This window comes from Corvus moneduloides, chromosome 5 (genome assembly GCF_009650955.1).
Source record: "Corvus moneduloides isolate bCorMon1 chromosome 5, bCorMon1.pri, whole genome shotgun sequence".
NCBI classification, from domain to species: Eukaryota; Metazoa; Chordata; class Aves; order Passeriformes; family Corvidae; genus Corvus; species Corvus moneduloides.
In genome coordinates, this window is record NC_045480.1 from 1704579 (window position 1) to 1728647 (window position 24069).

The following is a 24069-nucleotide window of genomic DNA, read 5'->3' on the forward strand; positions in this document are numbered from 1 at the left end:
CCACGGGAACCGGAGCCGCCGCAGCGGCCGCCGAGGGGCTCTTTGTTTACCAATCGGTGTCACGGAACGAGAGGGCAGGAAATTGCGTCTGTACCGGGCCGTTAATTTAAAATCGGCTCTTTCCTCCCTCCCCGGTCGCCCGCAGCCGCTCCCCGACGCGGCGGGGGCTCGGCCACCCGCTCCCCGCTGCCGGCTCCGGCGGCGGCCGCCGGGAGATGCGCAGCGGAGCGAGGCGGCGGGGGAGGGCCGGGCCGGAGGAATAAGGACCCGGCTTCTTCGCCGGTCCCACCCCCGGCCGCTTCCTCCGCAGCTCCCTCCCCTCGGCCTCCCTTTCCCCTCCCGCCCTTTACCCCCCTAAAATCATCCCCCCCATTCTCCCGGTATTGATTTCCCCGCACGCCAATCCCCAAGCGCAGCGCGGCGAGCCCGGGCACCGGCGGCGCCTCCCGTCGCCCGCTTCCCGCCGGCACTGGCACCGGCACCGGCACCGGCGCTCCATGGAAGGGCAGCGGCTGCGGCCGGAGCGCCTGAAGTTTGCCCGGAGCGAGGTGCCGCGGGAGGTGGAGCTGGGGAGGGGGCGCGGGGGGCGGGGGGGGTGCTCAGCCGCCTGTCAAAGTTTGAAACTCCTTTTCCCCCCACCCTCGCACCCTCTCGGGACGCCCTCACGGGTCCCCCCCCACCCCACCCCACACACCCCCGGTACCACCCCCGGCGGGGCGGGGAGGGGGGGTGCTCTTTAAATACCGGCCCCCCGGGTGGGAGAGGGCGACAGGCGGGAGGCGACGGCCCCCGGCGGTCCCCGGCCATGGGGGTGAGCTGGGGCGCCGAGCCCCGGGGGGGGCCGGCGAGGGGCGGAGAGGGGAAGGGGTCTAGGGAGGGTGGGGGGGGGGCTCCCTCCCATCCCCCCCGCCCAGCCTTGCCTCCTCTCTCCCTCTCCCCGTGTCTCTCTCTGACTCCTGATGTTTGATCCCGCCGCGGCGCCCGCAGGGATGAGCGATGGAGGGGCCGAGCCCGGCGGGAGCCCCGTGCTGCTGGCCGAGCCCGCGGCCACCGGGCGGGCCCGGGAGAAGGCGCCGACCCGGCCGGAGCTGGAGGGCGCCCTGCGCGCCGGCGGCGGCGGCGGCGGCGGCGGAGCCGGCGGCGGCTTCAAGGACATCCCGGGAACGTCGGCGGTCAGCCCCGGCTCCTCCAAGCAGTGCGCCCCGGACACCGAGAGCCCGTCGGGGACCGGCGAGGCGGATTACTGCCGCCGCATCCTGGTGCGAGGTACGGGCACGCTCCCCGCTCCCCGCTTCCCCGGCCGGCAGTTCCCGCTCCGGGGATGGGGCATCCCCGACACCGCTTCCAGCGCATCCCGGGCGCTTCCCGCCTGCGACCTCCGGCCTCCCGGCCCCGCCGCTTGTGCCCCGGCTCTGCTGCGTGCGGCACGGACCGGGCCCGCTGCCCCAGCCCGGCTCCGCCGGCAGCGGGCTGGGAGCGGGGCCGTGCCCAGCGGGCGGCCGGGAGGGCTCCAGGGGAACAGCCCCGGGGTCACGGAACCCCCGGGCCGGCGAAGCCCCGCGGGGGACGCGCGGGCGGCGGCAGAGGGGGGACAGCATCGGCTCGGCGTTGGAAGCGATGTCGCAGGAGAAAAGCGTCACGGAGCGGCGGCGGGCGAGGGGGGGTTTATTTTTTTTTTTTTTTCCCCTTTATAATATCACCGGCTCGGCCCCGGCTGGGGCTCGGCGTTCCCCGGAGCCGCCGCGTCCCGCGTCCCGCATCCCCGCATCCCGCCCCGCCGCCCGCGCTCAGTCCCCGCCGGCCCGGGGCTCGCCGGGACCACTTCTGGCTTGTGGCGAACCCCGAGAAGTTTGGGGAGCCCTGGTGCCGGTGTCGCAGGCGGGCGGGTCCCGAGCGCTCCGCGGCTCCGGGATCCCGGGGATGCTCCGAGTCGCCGCCGCTCCTCCGGAGCCCGGGGCAGCTCGGCGGCCGCTCGGCGATCAGGGCCGAGGCCTCCCGGTGCCCAGCACAGCGCTCGGGCAGCGCGGCAGGGACCGGAGCGGCGGCCTTGACCTCCCTCCTCACCACCGCGGGGGCGGCGAGGACCGGAGCCGGGTCCGTGTTCCATCGTTATCCCGGGCTCGGGCATCCCGGGAAAGTGCCCCGCCGCTCACCGAAGCCTCTTTCGGGGTTGTCGCGATAGGCGCCCTTCGCCGACAGCCCGGTTGTCCCCCCAGTCCGAGCCGGGGACAGCGGCCGAGCAGCGGGCAGCGCCCGGGGACGAGCCCCGGGGTCCCGCCCGTGGTGTCCCCGAGTCCCCGGGGGTCGCCGAGCGGGGCCGCCGCCGGTCCCGCCCGGGTCAGGCTGGGGTCAGGCCTCTCCCACACCGGTTTCAGCCCTGCCGAGGCCGCCCCGACGGTGCTGGCACCGGGAGAGGGGCGGGGGTCGGTGCCCAAGGCCGGGGCAGGTTCTGCGCTCCCCGCCGGCCCCGGGGACCCTCACGGGGAGCGCCCGGTTTCACCATCTTGCTGCAGCCGCCACGGTGCGGACAAAATGGTGGCGAGGAGAAAACGCCGCAAATCACCGGGATTGAGCCCAAATGAAGCGGGGGGCGACGTGGCGGGGCCACCCGGGCTGCGGGGACACGGGGCCGCCGGTCCCCACCCGCCCCGGCCGCGGTGCCGCAGCCGGGCAGGGCCGGGGCCGAGCAGCGGCTGGGCCCAGGCGGAGCCTCCCGGTGGGTTTTGTGTAAAGCGGGAAGCTCAAAGGTTTATTTTTATGTTTGCAAATATATTTTTTTTTAAATATTTTGAGTTCCGCCCTCGCTGCGTGCCCGGGGAAAGGGCCCCCGCCAGCCCCGGCCCCGGTGAGGAGCGGCTGCCACGGAGCTGCCGCCAGCCCCGGTGCCGCCCCGGTGCTCGCCCGCGGTGCTTTCGGTGAAGTCGGGGGTCCTGGTGACCCCCTCACATCGGCGGGGTCCTCTCGGGGTCTCGGTCCGCTCGCCGGTCCCACGATACCGGGGATGGTCCGTGCGGGACGGAGCCTCCCGGTCACCTCCCGGGCACCTCCCGGTCACCTCCCGGCCATCCCGGTCTCGTCGCGGGTGGTTCCCGGGGATAAACGGGACGAGAACTCGGCAGCCGAGGGACCTGGGCAGTCCTGGGGCCGGTCCCGCTGTCACCACGGCCACTGCAGCCCCACGGGGCTGAGGACACATCCCGGGGTGCTCGCCTCGTTCCTCCCGGCGCTGGCCCAGCGCTGGGCCCGGTGGCCACAGAGCACACGGAGGAACCCCGGTGGCGTTCGGGGGCGCTGGGAAGGGCTGCGCGTTTCTCTGCCCCCGAGGTGCCACCATGGGCACCCCATGGCACGGAGGGGACATGCTGGGAGCTGGCAGAGGGGGTGTGCACCCTAAAAGGTCCTGGCAGCTGTGTTGGTGCAGAGCCCAGGTGGGCACGGGGTGTCCCTGTGCCAGGGTGGGGTGTCCCTGTGGATATGGGGGTGCGTGGGGTGTCCCTGTGCCACGAAAAGGTGTCCCTGGGGATTTGGGTGTCCTCTGCTCTTTTGGGGGATTTCAACCCCCCCCCCCCCCCGTGTCCTGGCTCCAGTGCCACCAGGTGTACCCCGGTCCCCAAGAGCAGGATGTGTCACCGCGGCCTCGCCAGCGAATCCCAGGCCTGTGGAACCCCTCGGGCGGTCCTGGCAGGACTGGGAAGTGTTGGGGCTCCAGGATGGGAAAAGGTTCTCAGGACGGGGTTCCCAAAGCTGGAATGGGGGGCACGGCCTGAGCACCCCAAAACCTACACTGGGGAAGGTCAGCAGGGCTGCGACCACGGGTTTGGTGTCTCCTGTGCCGCGCTGGCACCGTGGCCGTGCCCTTTTCCCTGCCCTCCCTCCGGAGCCGCTCCAGCTGCGGGGGGATAACAATAAATAATGCCCGAGCTGACGCCGAGGGCGCAGCTGCGGCCTTGGATCCGGCGGCCCCGGCATTCCCGGCTGTTGTTGTGCTGGGGCCGTGGCGTGGGCACGGACGTGGGCACGGATGCGGGCACGGGAGTGCGGACGTGGCCCGAGAGTCGTCGCCGCCTCGGCTCTTCCCACACAAAATGGTTCCCGGCGCCTTGATCCCGCCGGAAAAGCCGCTGATCCGCCTACAACCCCTTTCCTTCCCGGCAGCTCCGCGCCAACCTGTGGGGTTTGGGGTTTGGGGTGTGGGTCTGGTGCCACCACACCCTGTGCCACGCCGCTTGTCCCCAGGACTCCTTCGGTGCCACGTTCCGGGAAAGCGCCTCGGCCATGTCCCGCTGCTCCGCAGTGGGGAAGCGGATCTGGGATTGGGGTCCCTTTCCCAAATCGGTGTTTGGTCCCCATTGCCACCATCCCGGTGCCGGATCCACCACCCTCATCCCAGCTCCTTCATCCTCATCCCGGCTCTGCCGAGCCTGTGGCAGTGCCACCATTCCCATCCCAGCGCCACCGCCCCCATCCCATCCCGATCACCCCATTCCCAGCTCCATTGCCCCATTCCCGGCTTCTCCTCGCTGTTTTCCTCCTTCCTACCCCAGGAATTTTATAATCCCTTCATTCCCGACTCAGCCGGAGGGAGGGAGAGCCGTTGACTTCCAACCGGGATCCCTCCGGAATTGGGATCGAGCATCCCAAAATCAGGGCCTGGCTTGGGGCTGCTCTCTTGGAGTGACTTCCTGGCTGGATTTTAACCCTCTGGAAAAGCCCCTGGAAGCTTTGCAGGGAGGGCTCACCCAAACCAGTTCAGCACTGGTGCTACTGGAGCTCGAGGAGAGTCAGGATTTTGGGATCTAGTAAGACCCCGGAGGACGATTCCCAAGGCTCATTCTAATTCCTGGGAGCTGGGACAGAATTCCTGTTGATTTTTTTGGTCGAGTTCGTTCTTTTCCAGTGGGAAGCGAAGCCACGGAGGCTCCTCCGGAGTGGCCACGAGGCGCTTCCCACGGCCTGGGATGAAGCCGAACCCTCCGGCTTTTCTTTCCCTAAATATTCCCAACCTCGTAGAATCCATGGCCGGGAGCAGCTCGGTGCCAACAGCACTTCCCAAACTTGTCCTTTAATAGAAAACCACCCCAAAATGGAAGCTGAGCTTTCCAAGGGAATATTCCCTCCATGAGGATAATTCCGGAGGGACGGGAATTGTAATAGAGGGGAATTTTTTCAGTATTGCCAAGGAAGCAGAGAAATTTAAAATTATATAAAAATTATATGAAAATTATATGAAAATTATATGAAAATTATATGAAAATTATATTTAAAAAATCTTTAATTCCAATTCTTCCTTGGCATAAATTTCCTTTTTGCTCCTGGCTTTCCGAACTATTATTTCCAGCATGAAATGCTCCGTTTTCCAAAAAAACTTTCTGGCTTCTATTTATGTCTTTAAAAATTCCTAATTCGTGGAGATTTGTCGTCTTTCCCTAAATATTTATAAACTCAACACATTTGGGGCCAGAGGGCAGAACCAAACCATGACTTAACTCCAGCTTGTGGGATTTCCATGGATACCCCGCATCCAGCCGCTCTTTAATTCCATTTATTCACCTTTTTTCCCCCAATAACCGGATTTTTTTAGATTTTTGGACCCCTTCCTCCATTTTTTTCCCCTCGCAACCGTGGGAATTTTTTTTTTCCCCTCACGGTTCTCCCCGTTTCCCCCACAGATGCCAAAGGGACCATCCGGGAGATCGTGCTGCCCAAAGGGTTGGACCTGGACCGGCCCAAGCGGACGCGGACGTCCTTCACGGCGGAGCAGCTCTACCGCCTGGAGCTGGAATTCCAGCGCTGCCAGTACGTGGTGGGCCGGGAAAGGACGGAGTTAGCCCGGCAGCTCAACCTCTCCGAGACACAGGTGAGACCCGTGGTGGCACCTCCGGGCTGGGGACACCGCGGTGGCCGTGTCCCCAAGCCGTCGGATGCGCGGAGCGAGGGGACGACGGGATGCGCGCGGTGTTTTCCCGCTGATGGTTTTCCACCATCCCGTCCTTGGAATGGTTGGAATAGAGTTGGGGACAACCCTGAGGGGTCTGTGGGGGACGCCCTCGCTGGTGGTGTCCCCTCAAATGTCCGGCAAAGGGTCAAGGGGAGGTTGGAGATGGCTTGGAGTAATCTGGGGTCGGGAAAAGTGTCCCTGGATGAGTTTTGAGGTCTTTTCCAACCCATTCCATGATCCCGTGAAAAGCGGGAAGAGGAAGGAGAGGGGGTGACAGCAGTGGGACTTTGTGGGATTGGGATGGGTGGGAGGTGCTCCCCCTTTTCCTGCGCCCCAATCCCGGCGGGATGGGGGTGTCGCTGGAATTGGGCCTGGATCTCTTCTCCATCGCCTTCCTTGGATGATGGGGAGGGATTTTCCTGGTTTTCCTGCGCTGGGGAGATCTGGGAGAATGGATCGGGTGAGCTCTGAGGTCGGTGCCTCTGATGGGGTCGTAATGGTTTTGGGCTTAGAAATTTGTAATTAAAGAGTAATAATTAGTAATTGAATAATATTAATAATAATATTTCTAGAAAATATTCATATTATCGATATTATTATAATAATGATGAATATTCTGCCCCGTCCACCCCTTCCCTGCCGCATCTGGCAACAGCGTCGCTTCCCTCCATTCACCTAGGAAAGAATTCCAATTTTTCCGACCCTTTTTATGGAATAAACCCATCCCAGGCTCTGAGGGGTGGGATTTGGGGAGATCCTGCTGCTGGGCGAGGGGAAAATCGGCATTCTGGGATTTTTTTGGTGGCGGAGTAGGGTGAGAAGGAGGATTTCGGGTGGGATTCGGCCGTGACAGAAGTGGCCTTGGATGCCTCTTCCCGGGGTCCCAGTGTCACCTCCATGGAGCTGGGAGTGACACAGGTGGGCTTGGCCGTGTCACCCCGCGGGAACGGCTTTGTCCCCGGCACAGGCAGCTGGTGAAGGGTCCCTCTTCTTGGAGTTCCTCTTCCTGGGGTCTCTCTTCCCGAGATTTCTCTTCCCGGGGTCCCAGTGTCACCTCCATGGAGCTGGGACTGTCACGGGTGGGCTCGGCCGTGTCACACTGCGGGAAGAGCTTTGTCCCCCTGGTGAGGGGCCCCTCTTCCCGGTGTCCCTCTTCCTGAGACCCTTCTCCTCGGGATTCCTCTTCCCGGGATCCCTCTTCCTGAGGTCTCTCCATGGAGCTGGGACAGTCACGGGTGGGCTCAGCCGTGTGGGAGCAGCTTTGTCCCCCGGCACCGGCAGCCAGTGCAGGGTCCCTTTCCCAGTGTCCCTTTTTCCACTGTGTCACCTCCACAGATCCACGAGTGACCGTGGAAAGCAGGAGCACAGGATTCCAGGGAGCTGGGAACCACACTGGGGTCCCTTTTCCCAGGATTCCTCTCCTGGAGTCCCCTGGGTCACCTCCACAGAGCTGGGAGTGACGGGGGTGGCCTTGGCCGTGCCGTGACAAGGGACAAGCTGTGTGTCCCTGGTGGGATCCCTCTTCCCAAATCCCTTTTCCCAAATCCCTCTTCCCAAATCCCTTTTCCCAAATCCCTTTTCTCGAATCCCTCTTCCCAAATCCCTCCTCCCAAATTGTTCTTCCCAAATCCCTCTTCCCAAGATCCCTTTTCCCAGGGTCTCTCCATGGGCTTGGCAGAGTTTGTCCCCGTGACCAGCAGGGACATGAGGCTGTGCCCAGCAGGGTGCCAGGGTTGGGAGGGCACAGCCTTTCCTTAGGGATGAAATTCCCATCTTTTCCCGCTACTTTGGAGCCTCGCTGCTGCCTTCATCCCTGGGTGAGAAAATTCCCACCCCGTGGGCCGGGCGCTGTCGCTTCTCCTCTGCTCTCCCCTTTCCCTCACCCTTTTCCCTCCTTCATCCTTGTCTCCTTAAATTCCTTTGAATTCCTGCTTTTCACACCGTTTTTCCTTCCCCGCAGCCAATTCCCAGTTCCCAGAACCTTCTCAGCTCCCTCCCCAGCCACCCAGGCATCCATTCCCAAATTCCTCCTCTTCCTCTCCATGTCTCGTGGGATGATTTCACTCTCAGGGCATCCCCCTTTCCCTGCTTCCTGGTTTTTCATGGCCAGGATGTTTCCCTCAGGAATTCCAAGAGCTTTAAACCAAGTTTTCCAAGCCCACTTTGGGTCTGGAGGGTGCTGATCCCACCTGGATGCGGCCTGGGGGAGGGAAAAATCACCTCCAGCCCCTCCTGTCCCCCTGCAGCTCCTCCAAATAGGGATAAATCCCAACTTTCTGAGCAATCCCAGGATTTTGGGTGCTTCTGCTGATTCATTCCCGGAGCAGCTCCCAGAATTCAGGGAATTTTAGTGGCGGATCCTCAACCAGCAGCATCTCCTGGCTTTTCTTCTTGGGAGGGGGAGGAACAGATCCTTTCCAGCCCCTCCCTGCATTGGATTTTAATTCCAAGACCAGGAAGCCGCTCCTGGCTTTTCCCTGTGCCGGCACCCGTGGATGTGATGGGAAGCCTGAAGGAAAGGGGCCACCAGGGATGGGATTTTTTTGTGCCTGTGGATGTTTGGGAAAGGGCGGTGGGAAGAGGGGGGAGAGGATGATTCATCCCGGCGAGGAGGGAATGTGACGAGATGGGAAGAGACACGGTGTGATCGCAGCTGGAATGCTGCAGCCCAGCATTCCCGGGAGCGGATCCTGCAGAAATCCTGCTGGAAAAGGGGAAAATGGGAGATTTTCGAGCTCTGGTTTTACTTCCCTGGCACCTGATCCCGTTGTTTGGCAGAGTTGGAGGCGGGATGGGTTGGGGAGTGCGGGATTTGGGATTTTTTTTGGCTCTGAGTCCTGCTCCAAGAGGTGGGATCTGCAAGAAAAAGAGGGAATTATCGGGAGGAGAGGAGGGATCAGCCAGGGAGAGGGGGATCACCTAGAAAAGATGGGAATCACGCGGGAGAGAGGGTGGGATCATCCACGGAGAGCAGGGATCGCTCAGAGGAGAGGGAAAATCACCCAGGGAAGAGGGGGATCAACCCAGAAAAGATGGGAATCACCCAGGAATGAGGGTGGGATCATCCAGGGAGAGCTGGGATTGCTCAGAGGAGAAGGAAAATCACCCTGGGGAAATGGGAATTGCCTGGAATTGAGAGTGGGATCATCCAGGGAGAGCAGGGATCTCTCAGAGGAGGGGGGAAATCACCCAGAAAAGAGGGGGATCAGCCCAGAAAAGATGGGAATCATCCAGGAATGAGGGTGGGATCATCCACGGAGAGCAGGGATCGCTCAGAGGAGAGGGAAAATCACTCAGGGAAGAGGGGGATCAGCCCAGAAAAGATGGGAATCATCCAGGAATGAGGGTGGGATCACCCAGAAAAGATGGGAATCACTGGAAGTGAGGGTGGGATCATCCAGGGAGAGCTGGGATCGCTCAGAGGAGGGGGAAAATCACTCAGGGAAGAGGGGGATCAGCCCAGAAAAGATGGGAATCACCCAGGAATGAGGGTGGGATCACCCAGAAAAGATGGGAATCATCCAGGAATGAGGGTGGGATCATCCAAGGGAGAGCAGGGATCACCCAGGGGAGATGGGATTCATCCAGAGGAGAGGAGGGATCACCCAGAAAAGATGGGAATCACCCAGGAATGAGGGTGAGATCACCCAGAAAATATAGGAATCACCTGGAAGTGAGGGTGGGATCATCCAGGGCAGAGGGAGAGAATTTCGGAGCTGCTTCCACCCATCCAAGGAATTCCTCTTCCCTCCTGGGATCCACATCCCCGCTCTGCCTCCCAGTGCTTTTCCTAATTAACCCACAGATGTGATTAAACGAGTTTAATTAACCTGAGGAATGTTTCCATTGGAGAATATTTTCATGGAAATGCCGAGGCGAGCTTTGAGATCCTTGGGATGAACTGGGAAGTGACGGGGGCATCCCAAACCCATCCCAAATCCGTGGATCCGTGGATCTGGCTTTCACTGGGAAACTCCACGGGAATCCTGAAGGGAAAAGTGCCCCTTCTCAGGATTCAGGAGTCTCCAAGAGTTTTTCCAACCTCAGCCATCCCATAATTCCATGATTTCTGCCTGCTTGGCTGCTGGCAAATCCATGGGGCTTTCCTGGTGTCCCCATGGGCTCCATCCAGACCTTCTTGGGGACAACTCCTGAGCCGCCCTACAACCCAACACCCGCCCGGAGCATCCCGGGATTCCCAACATGGAGCAAAACATCTGGAAAAGGCAGAGGAGGGCTGGGAAGGTCTATTTATAGCCCGGCAATTAAGAGGAGGCTGTTAAAAATTAATCACCTCAGCTCGTTAACGGCTCCCAGTCCCCACAGGGACGGGGCTGGGGCTGCCACAGGTTTTCCTCTCCCAGGGAAAAAAAAGCAGGAAAAATAAGGCTGGGAAGAGCTGGGAGCCCCAAATCCCCGTGATTCCCATTTCCCTCTGGACTGGGACACGGTGGGAGTGATGGGATCCACCCCAGGTGATTTTGGAATTTCCAGAGGGCAGGGGTAGGTGGGATCTTGGGAAGGGATTCCTGGCTGGGCTGGAATTCCCAGAGAAGCTGTGGCCGCCCCTGGATCCCCGGAAGTGTCCAAGGCCAGGCTGGATCCACCTGGGATAGTGGGAGGTGTCCCTGGCCATGGGAAAAAAAAGCTTTAGGGTCCTTCCCAACCCAAACCAGTTGGGAATTCTGGGATCAATCCTGAGGAGGTCTCCATCCCTCCCTCATTCTATCTCTTCTGGCGGAGTTTTTTCGGGATGGGATGAATTCTTCCACCTTATTTTCCTGGAGCATTTCCCTGACCCACTTCCAGGAGGGATCTGGGCTGTTCCAGAGGATCTGGGAAGAGCATCCTGCAGCTGCCAAATCCTTGGGAGCAGGTGGCAGTAGGGGAACATCAACCCCAAAGATCCCACATTTAATGGGAGCAGGGTCACACCTGGATCCACCTGGAATGGAGGGGGATCCTAAATCCCAGTAGCCACTGGAGATTCCTGGGATTTGGGCACCTCCAGGAGCTGCTGGATCTCATTCCCACATCCCATTCTGGGTCAGAGCACGTTCCTGGAGGTGCCCAAATCCCAGGAATCTCCGGGGGGGGGGACAATAAAGCCGGCCTGGGGGGGACAATAAAGCCCGGCCTAAGCGAGGACGCCGCGGTGGCAGGGCCAGGCTGGCACAGCCCCGGGAGCCTCCCGAATTCCGGCATCAAGATCCTAAAAACAGGGCAGGGAGCTTGGTTGGGGTGATAAATTCTGGATTTTTGGGGAGTGTTCCTAAAATGGGGAGTGGGAAATTAATTGGGGTCTGCTGTGGGATAGATGAGTTGGGTATTTGGGATCCCGAAATATCCGGGGGTCTCCACGGTTCTCCAAGCACTGATGAAAAAAAATTGGGAATAATTCACCGGGATTTTTGTCATTAAGGATTTACAATCCCCTCCCCCCTCCAAAAAAAAGAAAAAATCCCGGGATTTCAGAGTTTCTGATGGAAAATTTTGACTCCCAGTGAAGCCGAACTGGGTGTTCCCAGAACAATCCCAGCATCCTCCAAGTGTGATTTAAATGTTTTCCTGAAAAAATGATCGGATTTGGGGTTGGTGATGGGTTTTGGTGATGGTTTTGGGCCAGAATTCCCACCCTGGGGTCCCATCCAGACCCCCGGGATTTCATGGAGGGTGTCCCTGCCAGGGTGGTGTCCCCACCCATCCCAGCGCTTCCCAAAACCCCAAAAATGGGAGAATTCCCCTCCAGCTTCACTGGCGTGCCCAAATTTTCCATTTCCAAAAGGCTCTGGAGCACCCGCGAGGTTCCCTGGCTGTGAAGCCGGGAATATTCGGAATATTGGAGCAGGAGCCGGACACAGGCCCGTCTTCTGGCTGGAATTTTGGGTGGGAAAGGGGCTGCGCAGGGAATGGGCTCCCAGATGAGGGTCAGGGACAATTCCCACAGCGCTGGTGGCTGGAACCACATTCCCAAAGGCGGCGGAGGAGGGTTTGGAATGGTTGGCGCAGCAGGAAGCGCTGGAATGGCGGCCGAGGGATGAATCCATCCCCGCTCTCCCGGCACGGGGAGAGGCAGAAGGGTCACGGAGCCGTCGTTACAAAACCCGCGGGTCCGGGCAGCGATCCCAAAAGATTACACAATGCTGGGATCCGGGATGTGGGATCTGAACCTACGCGGAGCCCCAGTGGGGCCGGAGAGAGGAGAAGAGAGGAGGGAAAAGGAGGAGAAGGAGAAGGAGGAAGGTGGTGCGGGATGATGGCGGAGCGGAGGCTCCTGCCGGCGGTCGGGAGCTAATCCCGGCCGATTCCCACTCGGCAGCCAGGAATAGCGCGAGATGGCGGAGCCGGGGGCCACACGTGCGCCGGGAGCGCGTGACGGAGCCGGGGTCAGCGCCGGGGCAGCGCTGCCAAAAACAAACACCACTAAAAACCCCAAACACGGTCCCGGAGTCGCAGAGCGGGGTCAGGATTGGCCTGTTCGGTGGATAAACACTGGGAAAATGGGCTCCGGTGTTTTTTGGGAATGCGGGAGTGCCGGAGCGCGTGCTGATGGTATTTTAGGATTTGGGTGAGCAGGGTGGGGGTTTGGGATCCCAGGCAGGAGCGATTCCCATCATGGCTCGGCCCCAGCGTGACGGGAATAGGGGATGAGGGTGGAAAGCAGGAGCTGTTATGAGAGGAGGGCACTTCCCGGTCGTCTCCGTGTGGTGCTTTGGGATGCTGGGATGGATGGATGGATGGATGGATGGATGGATGGATGGATGGATGGATGGAGGGATGGAGGGATGGATGGGGTCAGTGTCAGGGCAGGGCTGCCCAAAAATAACCACCATTAACAATCCCAAAACATGGTCCCGGAGTCACGGAGCTGGATTCCCATTGGGCGGATGAACACGGCGAGAACGAGGGGCTCCGGTGGTTTTTGAGAATGTGGGAATGCTGGAGTGCGTCGTGTTGATATTCCTGGGATCTGGGTGGACAGGGATGGGGGTTTGGGATCCCGCTGGGATGGCTCGGGAGCAATTCCCAGTGTGATGGGAACAGCAGATGAGGATGGAAAATGGGAGGAATAAAAAGAGGAGGGCACTTCCCGGCTCTTTCAGTGTGGTGTTTTGGAATGCTGGGATGGATGGATGGATGGATGGATGGATGGATGGATGGATGGATGGATGGAGGGATGGATGGATGGATGGATGGATGGAGGGATGGATGGATGGAGGGATGGATGGAGGGATGGATGGAGGGATGGAGGGATGGATGGAGGGATGGATGGAGGGATGGATGGATGGATGGATGGATGGATGGAGGGATGGATGGATGGATGGATGGATGGATGGATGGAGGGAGGGATGGATGGAGGGATGGATGGATGGATGGATGGATGGATGGATGGATGGATGGAGGGAGGGATGGAGGGAGGGAGGGATGGATGGATGGATGGAGGGATGGAGGGATGGATGGAGGGATGGATGGATGGATGGAGGGATGGAGGGATGGATGGAGGGAGGGATGGATGGAGGGATGGATGGATGGAGGGATGGATGGATGGATGGAGGGATGGATGGATGGATGGAGGGATGGAGGGATGGATGGAGGGATGGATGGAGGGATGGATGGATGGATGGATGGATGGATGGATGGATGGATGGATGGATGGAGGGAGGGATGGATGGAGGGATGGAGGGAGGGATGGATGGATGGATGGATGCACGGATGGATGGATGGACGGATGGACGGATGGATGGATGGAGGGATGGAGGGATGGACGGATGGAGGGATGGACGGATGGATGGATGGATGGACGGACGGATGGATGGATGGACCGATGGAGGGATGCACGGATGGATGGATGGACGGATGGACGGATGGAGGGATGGACCGATGGAGGGATGGATGGACGGATGCACAGACGGATGCACGGATGGATGGATGGACGGATGGAGGGATGGACGGACGGATGCACAGACGGATGCACAGATGGCTGGTTTCTGGGCCAAAAACCCACACAAACCCCCAGCTCACGGAGATCCATGGAATGATGAGCTCCCACCCTTGGCCTTCCCATCCCCGGAGCGATGGGACTCTCGGCCTGCGGTGAGGGGTCTCCGTTGGGATTCCCCACCTGGGATTAATTCCTTTGGTGGCTCAGAGGTGCCTGGGGAAGGGCGGGGATGGGAACAGCAGCCCTGTGTCCCCAGGCCAGGAATCCCAGCCTCCCGCGCTCTCTGAGGTCACGGCACCAGATTCCAGGGCTCCAACCCCACCTGGGCTCGTCCTGGTGCTGGCAGCCGTGGAGAACCGGCACGGAGCCGACGCCGTGGGCTCCCGGTGGTTCCGTAGGCCCCGGATAACGCCGTGGTCCCATTTCTATTCCCGTGCGCTGCTTCCTGCACCCTGCCTGGGATCAGGGAATTGGGACGGGCGGGGAGATGCGGGAGACGCGACCCCATCCCGAAGCTCCGCTTTGGGAAGCGCGTGCGGCTCCTCGGATGCCGGCGGGATCCGGCATTCTGAGCGCGGTGACATTTGGGGTGACATTCCGGGTGCCAGGGAGAAGAGAAGGTGACGCCTTCCTGGAGTCGAGGGGATGAATCCTTAGGGAAGGGATTCGTGGGAGGAGGAGAAATCCACCAGGATCTCGGGGGCTCGTTCGGTTGTGGAATAGGGGGCGGGAAAACAAAATAAAATAAAATAAAATAAAATAAAATAAAATAAAATAAAATAAAATAAAATAATAAATAAAATAAAATAATAAAAAAAATAAAATAAGGTAAGAAAAATAAAATAAAATAAAATAAAATAAAATAAAATAATAAAAAAATAAAAATAAAATAAAGTAAGAAAAATAAAATAAAATAAAATGATAAAAAATAAAATAAAATAAAGAAGAATAAAATAAAATAAAATAATAAAAAAGTAAAATAAAATAAAGTAAGTAAAATAAAATAAAATAAAATAAGAAAAATAAAATAAAATAAATAAAATAAAATTTAAAATAAAATAAAATAAAATAAAGTAAAATATGAAAGATAAAATAAAATAAAATATGAAAGATAAAATAAAATATAATACGAAAAATATAATAAAATATGAAAAATATAATAAAATGTGAAAATATAATAAGATAAAATATGAAAAATGAAATCAAATCAAATGAAAAATTAAATGAAATAAATTGAAAAATGAAATTAAATTAAATGGAATAAAATAAAATAAAATAAAATAAAATAAAAATAGTAAAATGAAAGCAAATTGGCTCAGGGAAAAAGAAGAGAATGGAATAAAAAATGGGGAAATAAAATAAAATAGAATAAAGCAAAATAAGTTGAAATAGGGTAGGAGAGAACAAGATAAAATAAAGTACACGATAATTCGATTCAATTTAATAGAAGACGAGAATAAAATAAAGAGTGAAATGAAATGAAATGAAATGAAATGAAATGAAATGAAATAAAATAAAATAAGGAAAATCATCAATATCACAATATATAAACATATAATTTAAAAGAAAATATAATATGACATAAAATATATATTACATTATATATTACATTAAATGCCTTATATATTCTATATTCTATATTCTATATTCTATATTCTATATTATATATTATATAATAATAATAGATATTACTATTGTTATAACTTAATACAAAATAACCAGGCAATAGAATATTTAACATACAATAGAAAACAGAATAAAATACAAGAAAATACTTATATAAAATACCTAATAACGAATACACATTTATCTATTTCTCTAAAATAGCGGGTATATCTAGAATTTATACATATATTTCATTTCCCAATAATAAACTCAATATTTTACGATTTCATAGCTCCCCATGGACTCTTTCCCAGCCTTTTGGGGTTGGGGATTCCTTTTTCCCGGATTCCCATTCTCTTTGGCGTTGTCTTCACCCTCTGGATCAGGCTGGGAGAGCTGGGAATGTTGCCCCGGAGAAGGGAAGGAGCCAGGGAGAGCTGCGAGCCCCTTGCAGGGCCTGAAGGGGCTCCAGGAGAGCTGCAGAGGGACTGGGGCCAAGGCCTGGAGGGCCAGGAGGCAGGGAATGGCTTCCCAGTGGGAAAGGGGAGCTTGGGCTGGGATGTTGGGAAGGAATTGCTGGCTGGGAGGGTGGGGAGGGGCTGGGCTGGAATTGCCAGAGCAGCTGGGGCTGCCCCTGGATCCCTGGGAATGCCCAAGACCAGGCTGGGATGGACTTGGATCCACCCTGGGACAGTGGGAGGTGTCCCTGCCCATGGAATTGGAAGGGATTCAAGGTCCCTCCCATCCCAAACCATTCCGGAATTCTGGGATTTATAAATCCCTACTCTCCTCACACCTCAGCCGGGGCCGTGTCTCGCGCGCTGCCTCTCCCGGAGCTTTTCCGGGCCATCCACACGGCTCCGTCCTCCCTGTCCCCGGAGTGTCCCCTGCCCGTGTCACCTCCCGTGTCCCATCCCTGGGCACATCCAGAAGCGCTTCCCTGCATCCGCCTCCAACCCCACTGGAATGTCCTGTGTGGGGCTGGGGATTTGGAGCCGCCAGCAGCCCTGGGCGATTCCCGGGAATTCTGACCCCTTGTCCCCAGAGCAAAACATCTGGGAATCGGTTTTCCCTGGGAAAGGATGGCCTTGATCTCGCTCTCCTTCCCACCATGGATTGGCAGGAAAAAAGATATTCCAGAGGGTTGGAGTGGTGCCCACGGGGAATATTCCTTGCCCTTCCTCCGGGATAAACTGGGAGTGGTGCCACCGCTGCGGCACCAGTTGGCCCAGGGATGTGGATGAGGAAGGAATTTGCAGTTTTAGGGAATAAAACCTCGTCAAAGCCAATTTGGGCAAGTTCTCCATGGGATTTGTGGAAGAATCCCGAGTGGGAGGAGCTGGAGTTGCGGGGGGGTGGAGCAGGATGGAGGATGAGGCCGGAGGGGAATTACTCATGGATGTGTCAAGGATTGAGCTGATCCACATCCACCGGGAGGAATTTGAGGATAATGGAGGCTGAAAAGGACAGGGAGCCACTAATTGGGGACAGGCTGGGGACAAACTTCAGCCACGCGGCTCGGAGATGTCACCGGGGCGGCTGGGGACGGGCTGGGGTCACCCTGCGGGATCGAGGGGACATTTTTGGGGTGCAGTGCTGGGATCTGCGGCGTGGTGGGCACGGAGAGGAGCTGGGGAGGGGAATCCGGGATGGGGGAATCTCCTCAGAAAGGCTCCTCTTGCCCTACGGACCCCATTCCGCAGCGGAATTCCGTGTCAGGATCATCGTGGAGCCATGGAATGGTTTGGGTTGGGAAGGGATCTTCAATCCCAGCCCATTCCAACCCCGACACTTCCCACCATCCCAGGTGGATCCAAATCCATCCAGCCTGGCCTTGGACATTCCCAGGGATCCAGGGGCAGCCCCAGCTGCTCTGGCAATTCCAGCCCAGCCCCTGCCCACCCTCCCAGCCAGCAATTCCTTCCCACCATCCCAGCCCAAGCTCCCCTTTCCCACTGGGAAGCCATTCCCTGCCTCCTGGCCCTCCAGGCCTTGGCCCCAGTCCCTCTGCAGCTCTCCTGGAGCCCCTTTAGGCCCTGCAAGGGGCTCGCAGCTCTCCCTGGCTCCTTCCCTTCTCCAGGGCAACATTCCCAGCTCTCCCAGCCTGATCCAGAGCAGAGGGGCTCCACAATCCTGGAATGCTTTGGGTGGGAAAGGACCTGGAATCCCATCCCATCCCAATCCATCCATGGGCAGGGACACCTCCCGCTGTCCCAGCTGGATCCAAGCCCCAGTGTCCAGCCTGGCCTTGGGCACTGCCAGGGATCCAGGGGCAGCCCCAGCTGCTCTGGGAAGCCTTGCTGGGCTCAGCAGGGATCGTCTGGAATCCCATCAGAGCAGGAACATGGAGGGACAGGAGCCAGGGAATGGCTTCCCACTGGAAAAGTGGAGATTTAGATGGGATATTCGGAAGGAATTGCTGGCTGGGAGGGTGGGGAGGGGCTGGGCTGGAATTGCCAGAGCAGCTGGGGCTGCCCCTGGATCCCTGGGAATGTCCAAGGCCAGGTTGGATCCACCTGGGATTGTGGGAGTGTCCTGGGGCAGTGGGATCTTGGAGCAGCCCCTGGTTTGGGATCAGGGATGGGGCTGCTCCTCATCCCAGAGGATGCTCCAGAGCCTCCCACTGGCTCCAACCTCCCCAGAAGAGCGGGATGGGGCTGGAGATGTCAAACCTGATCCATGGGCTCATCGTGTCCATCCTCAAGGACAACATCCTGGTGATGGGATCCTGAATTGCTGGATAGGGAATGTTTGGAGCAGAGAGTGCTGGGAACGTCCATCCTGTACGGATCCACACCAGGCCTTCGTTAAGGTGTCACTAATTAGATGGGTTTTGGGGCTGCCTGGATCCTCTCTGGCCCCACCACTGTGGGTTTGGGATCTGCAATTCCCAGGATTCAGCTGCTCCAGGAGATGGGGCAATTCTTTGTCAGGTCACCATGTCCAGGGACCATCCCAGTGGTCAGCATGGAGTGACCAGTGGGGGTCAGTGGCATGGGGACATCAGCCCTGGGGACCTGGCTGTGTTCCGAAAACCATGCCAGTGGTCAGCATGGAGTGACCAGTGGGGTCAGTGGCATGGGGACATCAGCTCTGGGGACCTGGCTGTGTTCCCAAAACCATCCCAGTGGTCAGCATGGAGTGACCAGTGGGGTCAGTGGCATGGGGACATCAGCTCTGGGCACCTGGCCCTGTTCCCAAAACCATGCCAGTGGTCAGCATGGAGTGACCAGTGGGGTCAGTGGCATGGGGACATCAGCTCTGGGGACCTGGCTGTGTTCCCAAAACCATCCCAGTGGTCAGCATGGAGTGACCAGTGGGGTCAGTGGCATGGGGACATCAGCTCTGGGCACCTGGCCCTGTTCCCAAAACCATGCCAGTGGTCAGCATGGAGTGACCAGCGGGGTCAGTGGCGTGGGGACACCACCCCCGATGGCCTGGTGGCAGTGAGGGCCTCCGTGTCCCCGTGCGGGTGTGGCGGGCAGGGGATGTCCCCGAGGGGTGGCCGCGGGCTGGCAGTGCCCGGCGGTGGCCGCGTCCCCCGGGCTCCGGCGTGCCCAGGGAGGGACCGGAGCTGCGGGACTTGCCCCAGCCCACGCTCCACTAGCCCCACACTGTGGCTCCTTTGTCACCGAGGGCCCGGCCTGTCCCCAGCGAGCCGCCGGTGACTCCGGGAGGAGTCCGGGACCTGCTGGCCCCGCAGCCGCCGGGCCCGCTCGCCCCCGCCCCCCCTAACCCGAGTGTCTTCCCATCCGTGTCCTTCCCTCACCTCCGTGTCCGTCTGTCCGTCCCTCCCGCCTCTCTCTGTCTCTCTCTCTGCCTCTCCTGCCCCTCTGCTCTGCCAGGGAGGGGAGCGGGGCCGCCATCCCGAGGGGGGCCGGGGCAGTTTTGGGGCCGGGAGCCGCGGGCTGGGGGCCCTGGGGTGGGCACGGCAGTTTTGGGGCGCGGGGATCCCGAGGGACTCGCTCCTGGCCTCGGCCAGGATGGGGCGTGGGTGTCCCCAGCTGGGTCGGTACCCAGGAATCCGGGGCCACCAGAAGCCACCCTGTTCCCTCACGAGTCAGCCTGGGCCAGGAATTTGGGGTTGAGGAGCATCTCCAAGGAGAATCCAGCCTGTCCCGTAGCTCAGCATTCCCGGGAAATGCCGAGAGGGAGAGCCGAGCACGGCTTGGGGTGGGGGGAGCCCCGAGCTCTGGGCTCCCATCCTCAAGGTCCCATCCCTGGAGCGACATTCCTTGGGTCCCATCCCAGGGAAAGGAGCCTGGGGTCCCGGGGATCCCATCCCTGGGCTCCTGTGCCGTGTCCCATCCCTGCAGTGCCATCCATGGCGGCCCCATTCCAGGGACAGGAGCCTGGGGTCCCTGGGGTCCCATTCCTGGGGTCCCATCCATGGGGTCCCATCCCAAGGACCGGAGCCTGAGGTCCCATCCATGGGATCCCATTCCTGGGGTCCCATCCCTGAGGTCCCATCCATGAGCTCCCATTCCTGGGGTGCCATCCATGGGGTCCCATCCCAAGGACAGGAGCCTGAGGTCCCATTCCTGGGGTCCCATCCCTGGAGTCCCATTCCTGGGATCCCATCCCAAGGACAGGAGCCTGGGGTCCCATCCCTGGGGTCCCATCCCAAGGACAGGAGCCTGAGGTCCCATCCATGGGGTCCCATTCCTGGGGTCCCATTCCTGGGGTCCCATTCCTGGGATCCCATCCCACGGACAGGAGCCTGAGGTCCCATTCCTGAGGTCCCATTCCTGGGGTGCCATCCATGGGGTCCCATCCCAAGGACAGGAGCCTGAGGTCCCATTCCTGAGGTCCCATTCCCGGGGTGCCATCCATGGGCTCCCATCCCTGGGCTGCTCTCCCAAACCCCATCCCCAGGCTCCCATTTTTGTGCTCCCATTCCCGGGGTCCCACCCTCAGCCTTCACTCCCTGGGAGTCCCACCTGCAGGCTCCAGCCCCTCTCCCTGCCGGCTCCTCAGGAATTCTCCCTTTCCCTGGAAGCGCGGAGGGAGGATCTGGCTTGGGGGTTAATTTTAATTACGTCTCTCTCTCTCTCTCTCTCGTATCTCTCGCTCTCTCCCGGTTCTCGCCTCTCTCTTCCCGGTCCCCCCGCGCTCTCTTTCCGTCCGTGCCTTCCTGTCCCCCCCCCCTTCCCCTCCCTCCCTCCCCACCCCGTGTCCCTCCCCGCTCCCTCCCCAGGTCAAGGTGTGGTTCCAGAACCGCCGCACGAAGCAGAAGAAGGACCAGAGCAGGGACTCTGAGAAACGCTCCTCCAGCAGCACCTCCGAGTCCTTCGCCACCTGCAACATCCTGCGGCTGCTGGAGCAAGGCCGCCTCCTGTCCGTGCCGGCCCCCCCGAGCCTCCTGTCCCCCACTTCCAACCCCATCTCCAGCCCCGCGGGCAACCGAGGCGGCCTGGCCACGCCGGGCCCCGCATCCCCGGGGCTGGGCGGCGGCAGCAGCTCCCCGGTACCGGCACCCTTCAGCCTGCAAGTCCCGTCTCTCGCCGCTTCCTCCTCGTCGTCGCCGTCGTCATCGTCGTCGCCGCGGCTGCCGGGGGGCCCGCTGTGTTTTGGGGGGCCACTGCTGGGCAACCTGCACGAGTTGCCCGGTGCCTACGGACTGGGCGCGTCCGCGTTCGAGCCTTACACGCGGCTGGAGAGGAAGGACAATTCTATACCCGGCAAGAAGCCGAGCCCTTAAAGCCCCTGGCAAAAAGGCGTCACCTCCCCGCCCAGCCCGGATCGTCCCCAGAGCCACCCGAGCCCTGGGAATTGCCCCCCGCCGCCCCCGGGAAGCTCCCGTGGGAATGGCAGCTCGCCGCTGATGGAGCCGTGGATGTCGCCAAAGCTCAGCTGGTGACACCCTGAGGTGTCGCTCGGGGGCCGGTGGCACCGGGGCTGCCACCGAATCCCCGCTCCAGGTATCGCCGGGGGGGGGGGGGTGGCGGCTGTGCCGGGTGTCCCTTACGGGGCGGGGGGGGGGTGGACAACAGAGCCCTGGTCATTCCGGACTGCTGGGGTCACCCCGAAAGGGACAGCGCGAGGTGGCGCCGGGCTCTGTCCCCGCGGCGTCACCTCGGAGAAGCGCCGTGCCTCAGTTTCCCCACCTGCGGCGGGCGCAGTGTCCTGGCTGAGGTCACCCCGGTGGCCGCAGGGTCCCTGCGCTGCTCCCGTGGGGTGTTTGTCCTCTGGCGGCTCCGGGGACCTGGCTGATGTCCCCAGCGCCGCCACTTGTCCCCGTGGTCGGAACAAGCGGCTGCCGCCACCCCTGGGGACACCCGCAGGCTCCTCCAAAACACCGCCCTGCCCCGTTTTGGGGTCGTTCCCACCCTGGCAGACCCCACAGGGATCCCCTCCGACCTCCCCGAGGGGCTGTAGGTCACTGTCGCGACCCCCGCAAAGACACCCCGCCAGCTGGGGACAGTCGTGACAGGGTCCCACCGAGGGCGTCTTTGCCATCAGCACCCCCAAATCCGCTCTGGGGTGGCACCGCCGTGACCCCATCCTGACATTGGCCTTGCAGCACCCGCCACACCCCCCCCTTGTCACCTGTCACAGCCAAGGTCCCTCCCCGGGGGTCCCAGAGGGTGACAATGGCTTCCTGCGGGGCGGGATCCGCCTCGGGCGGGCTCGGTGGGGCTCAGGGTGGGGTTGGGGACCAGCGGGGCGTTGCATGAGGTGGCCCTTGGGGACAGGGGCAGCTGCTGGGGGAGGGCTGTGGTGGGAGTGTCACCTTGGCGGGACACCCTGGGGTGCCATCACCTTGCCCAGGTGTCCTGTGGTGGCATCACTTTGTCACCCTGTGGTGGCATCACCTTGCCCAGGTGTCCTGTGGTGCCATCACTTTGTCACCCTGTGGTGGCATCACCTTGCCCAGGTGTCCTGTGGTGCCATCACTTTGCCACCCTTTGGTGGCATCACCTTGCCCAGGTGTCCTGTGGTGCCATCACTTTGTCACCTTGTGGTGCCATCACCTTGTCCAGGTGTCCTGTGGTGGCATCACTTTGTCACCCTGGGGTGCCATCACCTTGTCCAGGTGTCCTGTGGTGGCATCACCTTGCCCAGGTGTCCTGTGGTGGCATCACTTTGTCACCCTGTGGTGGCATCACCTTGCCCAGGTGTCCTGTGGTGGCATCACTTTGTCACCTTGTGGTGGCATCACCTTGCCCAGGTGTCCTGTGGTGCCATCACTTTGTCACCCTGTGGTGGCATCACCTTGCCCAGGTGTCCTGTGGTGCCATCACTTTGTCACCTTGTGGTGCCATCACCTTGCCCGGCTACCCCGCGGTGTCCCCACCTTGCCAGGACACCCCGTGGTGGCATCACCAGCTCCCCCGCAGTGCCACCACCCCCGCTGTGACAGGACCAAGGGGACATCCCGAGCCCCCTCCCCACGCCCAGCCCTGGGGGCTCCCCCACACCCCCAACCCCGCCGCTGTTGGTTAATTAATTCATTCATAACCGTAATTAACACTGACCACCCCACCCCACCCCCGGGTTGCTGCTCCTTATGGGGACACATCCCCCGGCCCGCGAATTCCCAGGATTTTGCAGGGAAATATTTAAAATAAATGATTTTATGAGAAGCTTTCCGGCATTTTTTTTTTTCCCCGATAACCGAGGATTTTTTTTTTTTAGGGAATTTTATTTATCGGAGCGTTTTAAAGGGAGGGCTCGGGTGGGGAAACTGAGGCAGGGACAGGGACAGGTGACAATCCTACCTGTCGCCCCCCCCCCCCCCCCCCCCCGCCGGCACCGACCTGGAATTCGCCTGGAATTGCTCCAACCGCGGCATCCCAACGATGTTTGGGATTTTCCAGGACACCCCTAATCCCTTAATTTATGTTGATCCCGCCTCTCCCATCCCTCCCGATCCAGGTGGAGCCAGGACAGGGAAGCGGCCGTGTCCCCACCTCTGGAATTCTGTCCCCAACCCCACGCGGGCCTCACTTGGTTTTGCTTTTCCCTCTTCCCAGGCGACTCCAGCGGGGGATTTTTCCAACCCGGAAAAATTCCTGGGATGAAATCTGGTGGAGAAGTGACCCCCAGACCCCTCAACCTCCGTGGCTGGAGGGGATTCGGGGACATTTCGGGGAAACCAAAGCCCGGGTTGGGATGAGGGGAGGGGGGGGAAGTCCCTGATGTGGGAGCATCCTTGGGAATTTCCTCCCGCTTCTCCAGCGATGCCGAGGGATCCGCGGGAATCCCGGGCTGCTCCTTCTTGCCCATTTGACCCCAAAAGGCGCTTCCGCAAATTTTGGCTTCTCCGAAGTTCCCTTCTCCCAAGCGAAGCTGTCGCGGGGCTCGGGGACACCTTGGGGACACCCCCAGTTTGTCCTACTCGGTGCCAGGGGCTCCTCCAGTCTGGGATGATTGGAAAACCAACAGCTGGATGTGGAATTTTAAGGGAAAATGTGCTTTCTCGTGGTTTCTAATGTTAATAAAAGTCACCTCCTGCCTCCTGCAGCCTCCTCCTCCATCGCCTGTGGGATCCAAGGCTGGGCGTTCCCCTCAATCCCACCCTCTTCCCATCCTTTTCCCAATCCCTATCCTTATCCCCATCCCCATCTCTTTCCTTATCTCA

General features: G+C 59.3%; 1 protein-coding gene across 5 annotated transcripts; it reads left to right on the forward strand.

Moving 5' to 3' along the window:
* Positions 1-223: 223 nt before the first annotated feature.
* Positions 224-23951, forward strand: VAX2 (ventral anterior homeobox 2). Of its 5 annotated transcripts, none has more exons than XM_032109763.1 (4): positions 224-548; positions 988-1266; positions 5670-5796; positions 20683-23951. In XM_032109763.1, exons 2-4 carry the CDS (start codon positions 990-992, stop codon positions 21308-21310), a joined length of 1032 nt encoding a protein of 343 aa, XP_031965654.1. In that variant the 5' UTR covers positions 224-548; positions 988-989; the 3' UTR covers positions 21311-23951. The 5 variants fall into 5 exon arrangements, 3 of the variants coding, with proteins under 3 accessions (XP_031965654.1, XP_031965652.1, XP_031965655.1); XR_004240301.1 differs by lacking the exon at positions 224-548 and having other exon boundaries at positions 895-1266; positions 20683-22256; positions 22310-23951; XR_004240302.1 differs by lacking the exon at positions 224-548 and having other exon boundaries at positions 895-1266; positions 20683-22256; positions 22522-23951.
* Positions 23952-24069: the final 118 nt, after the last annotated feature.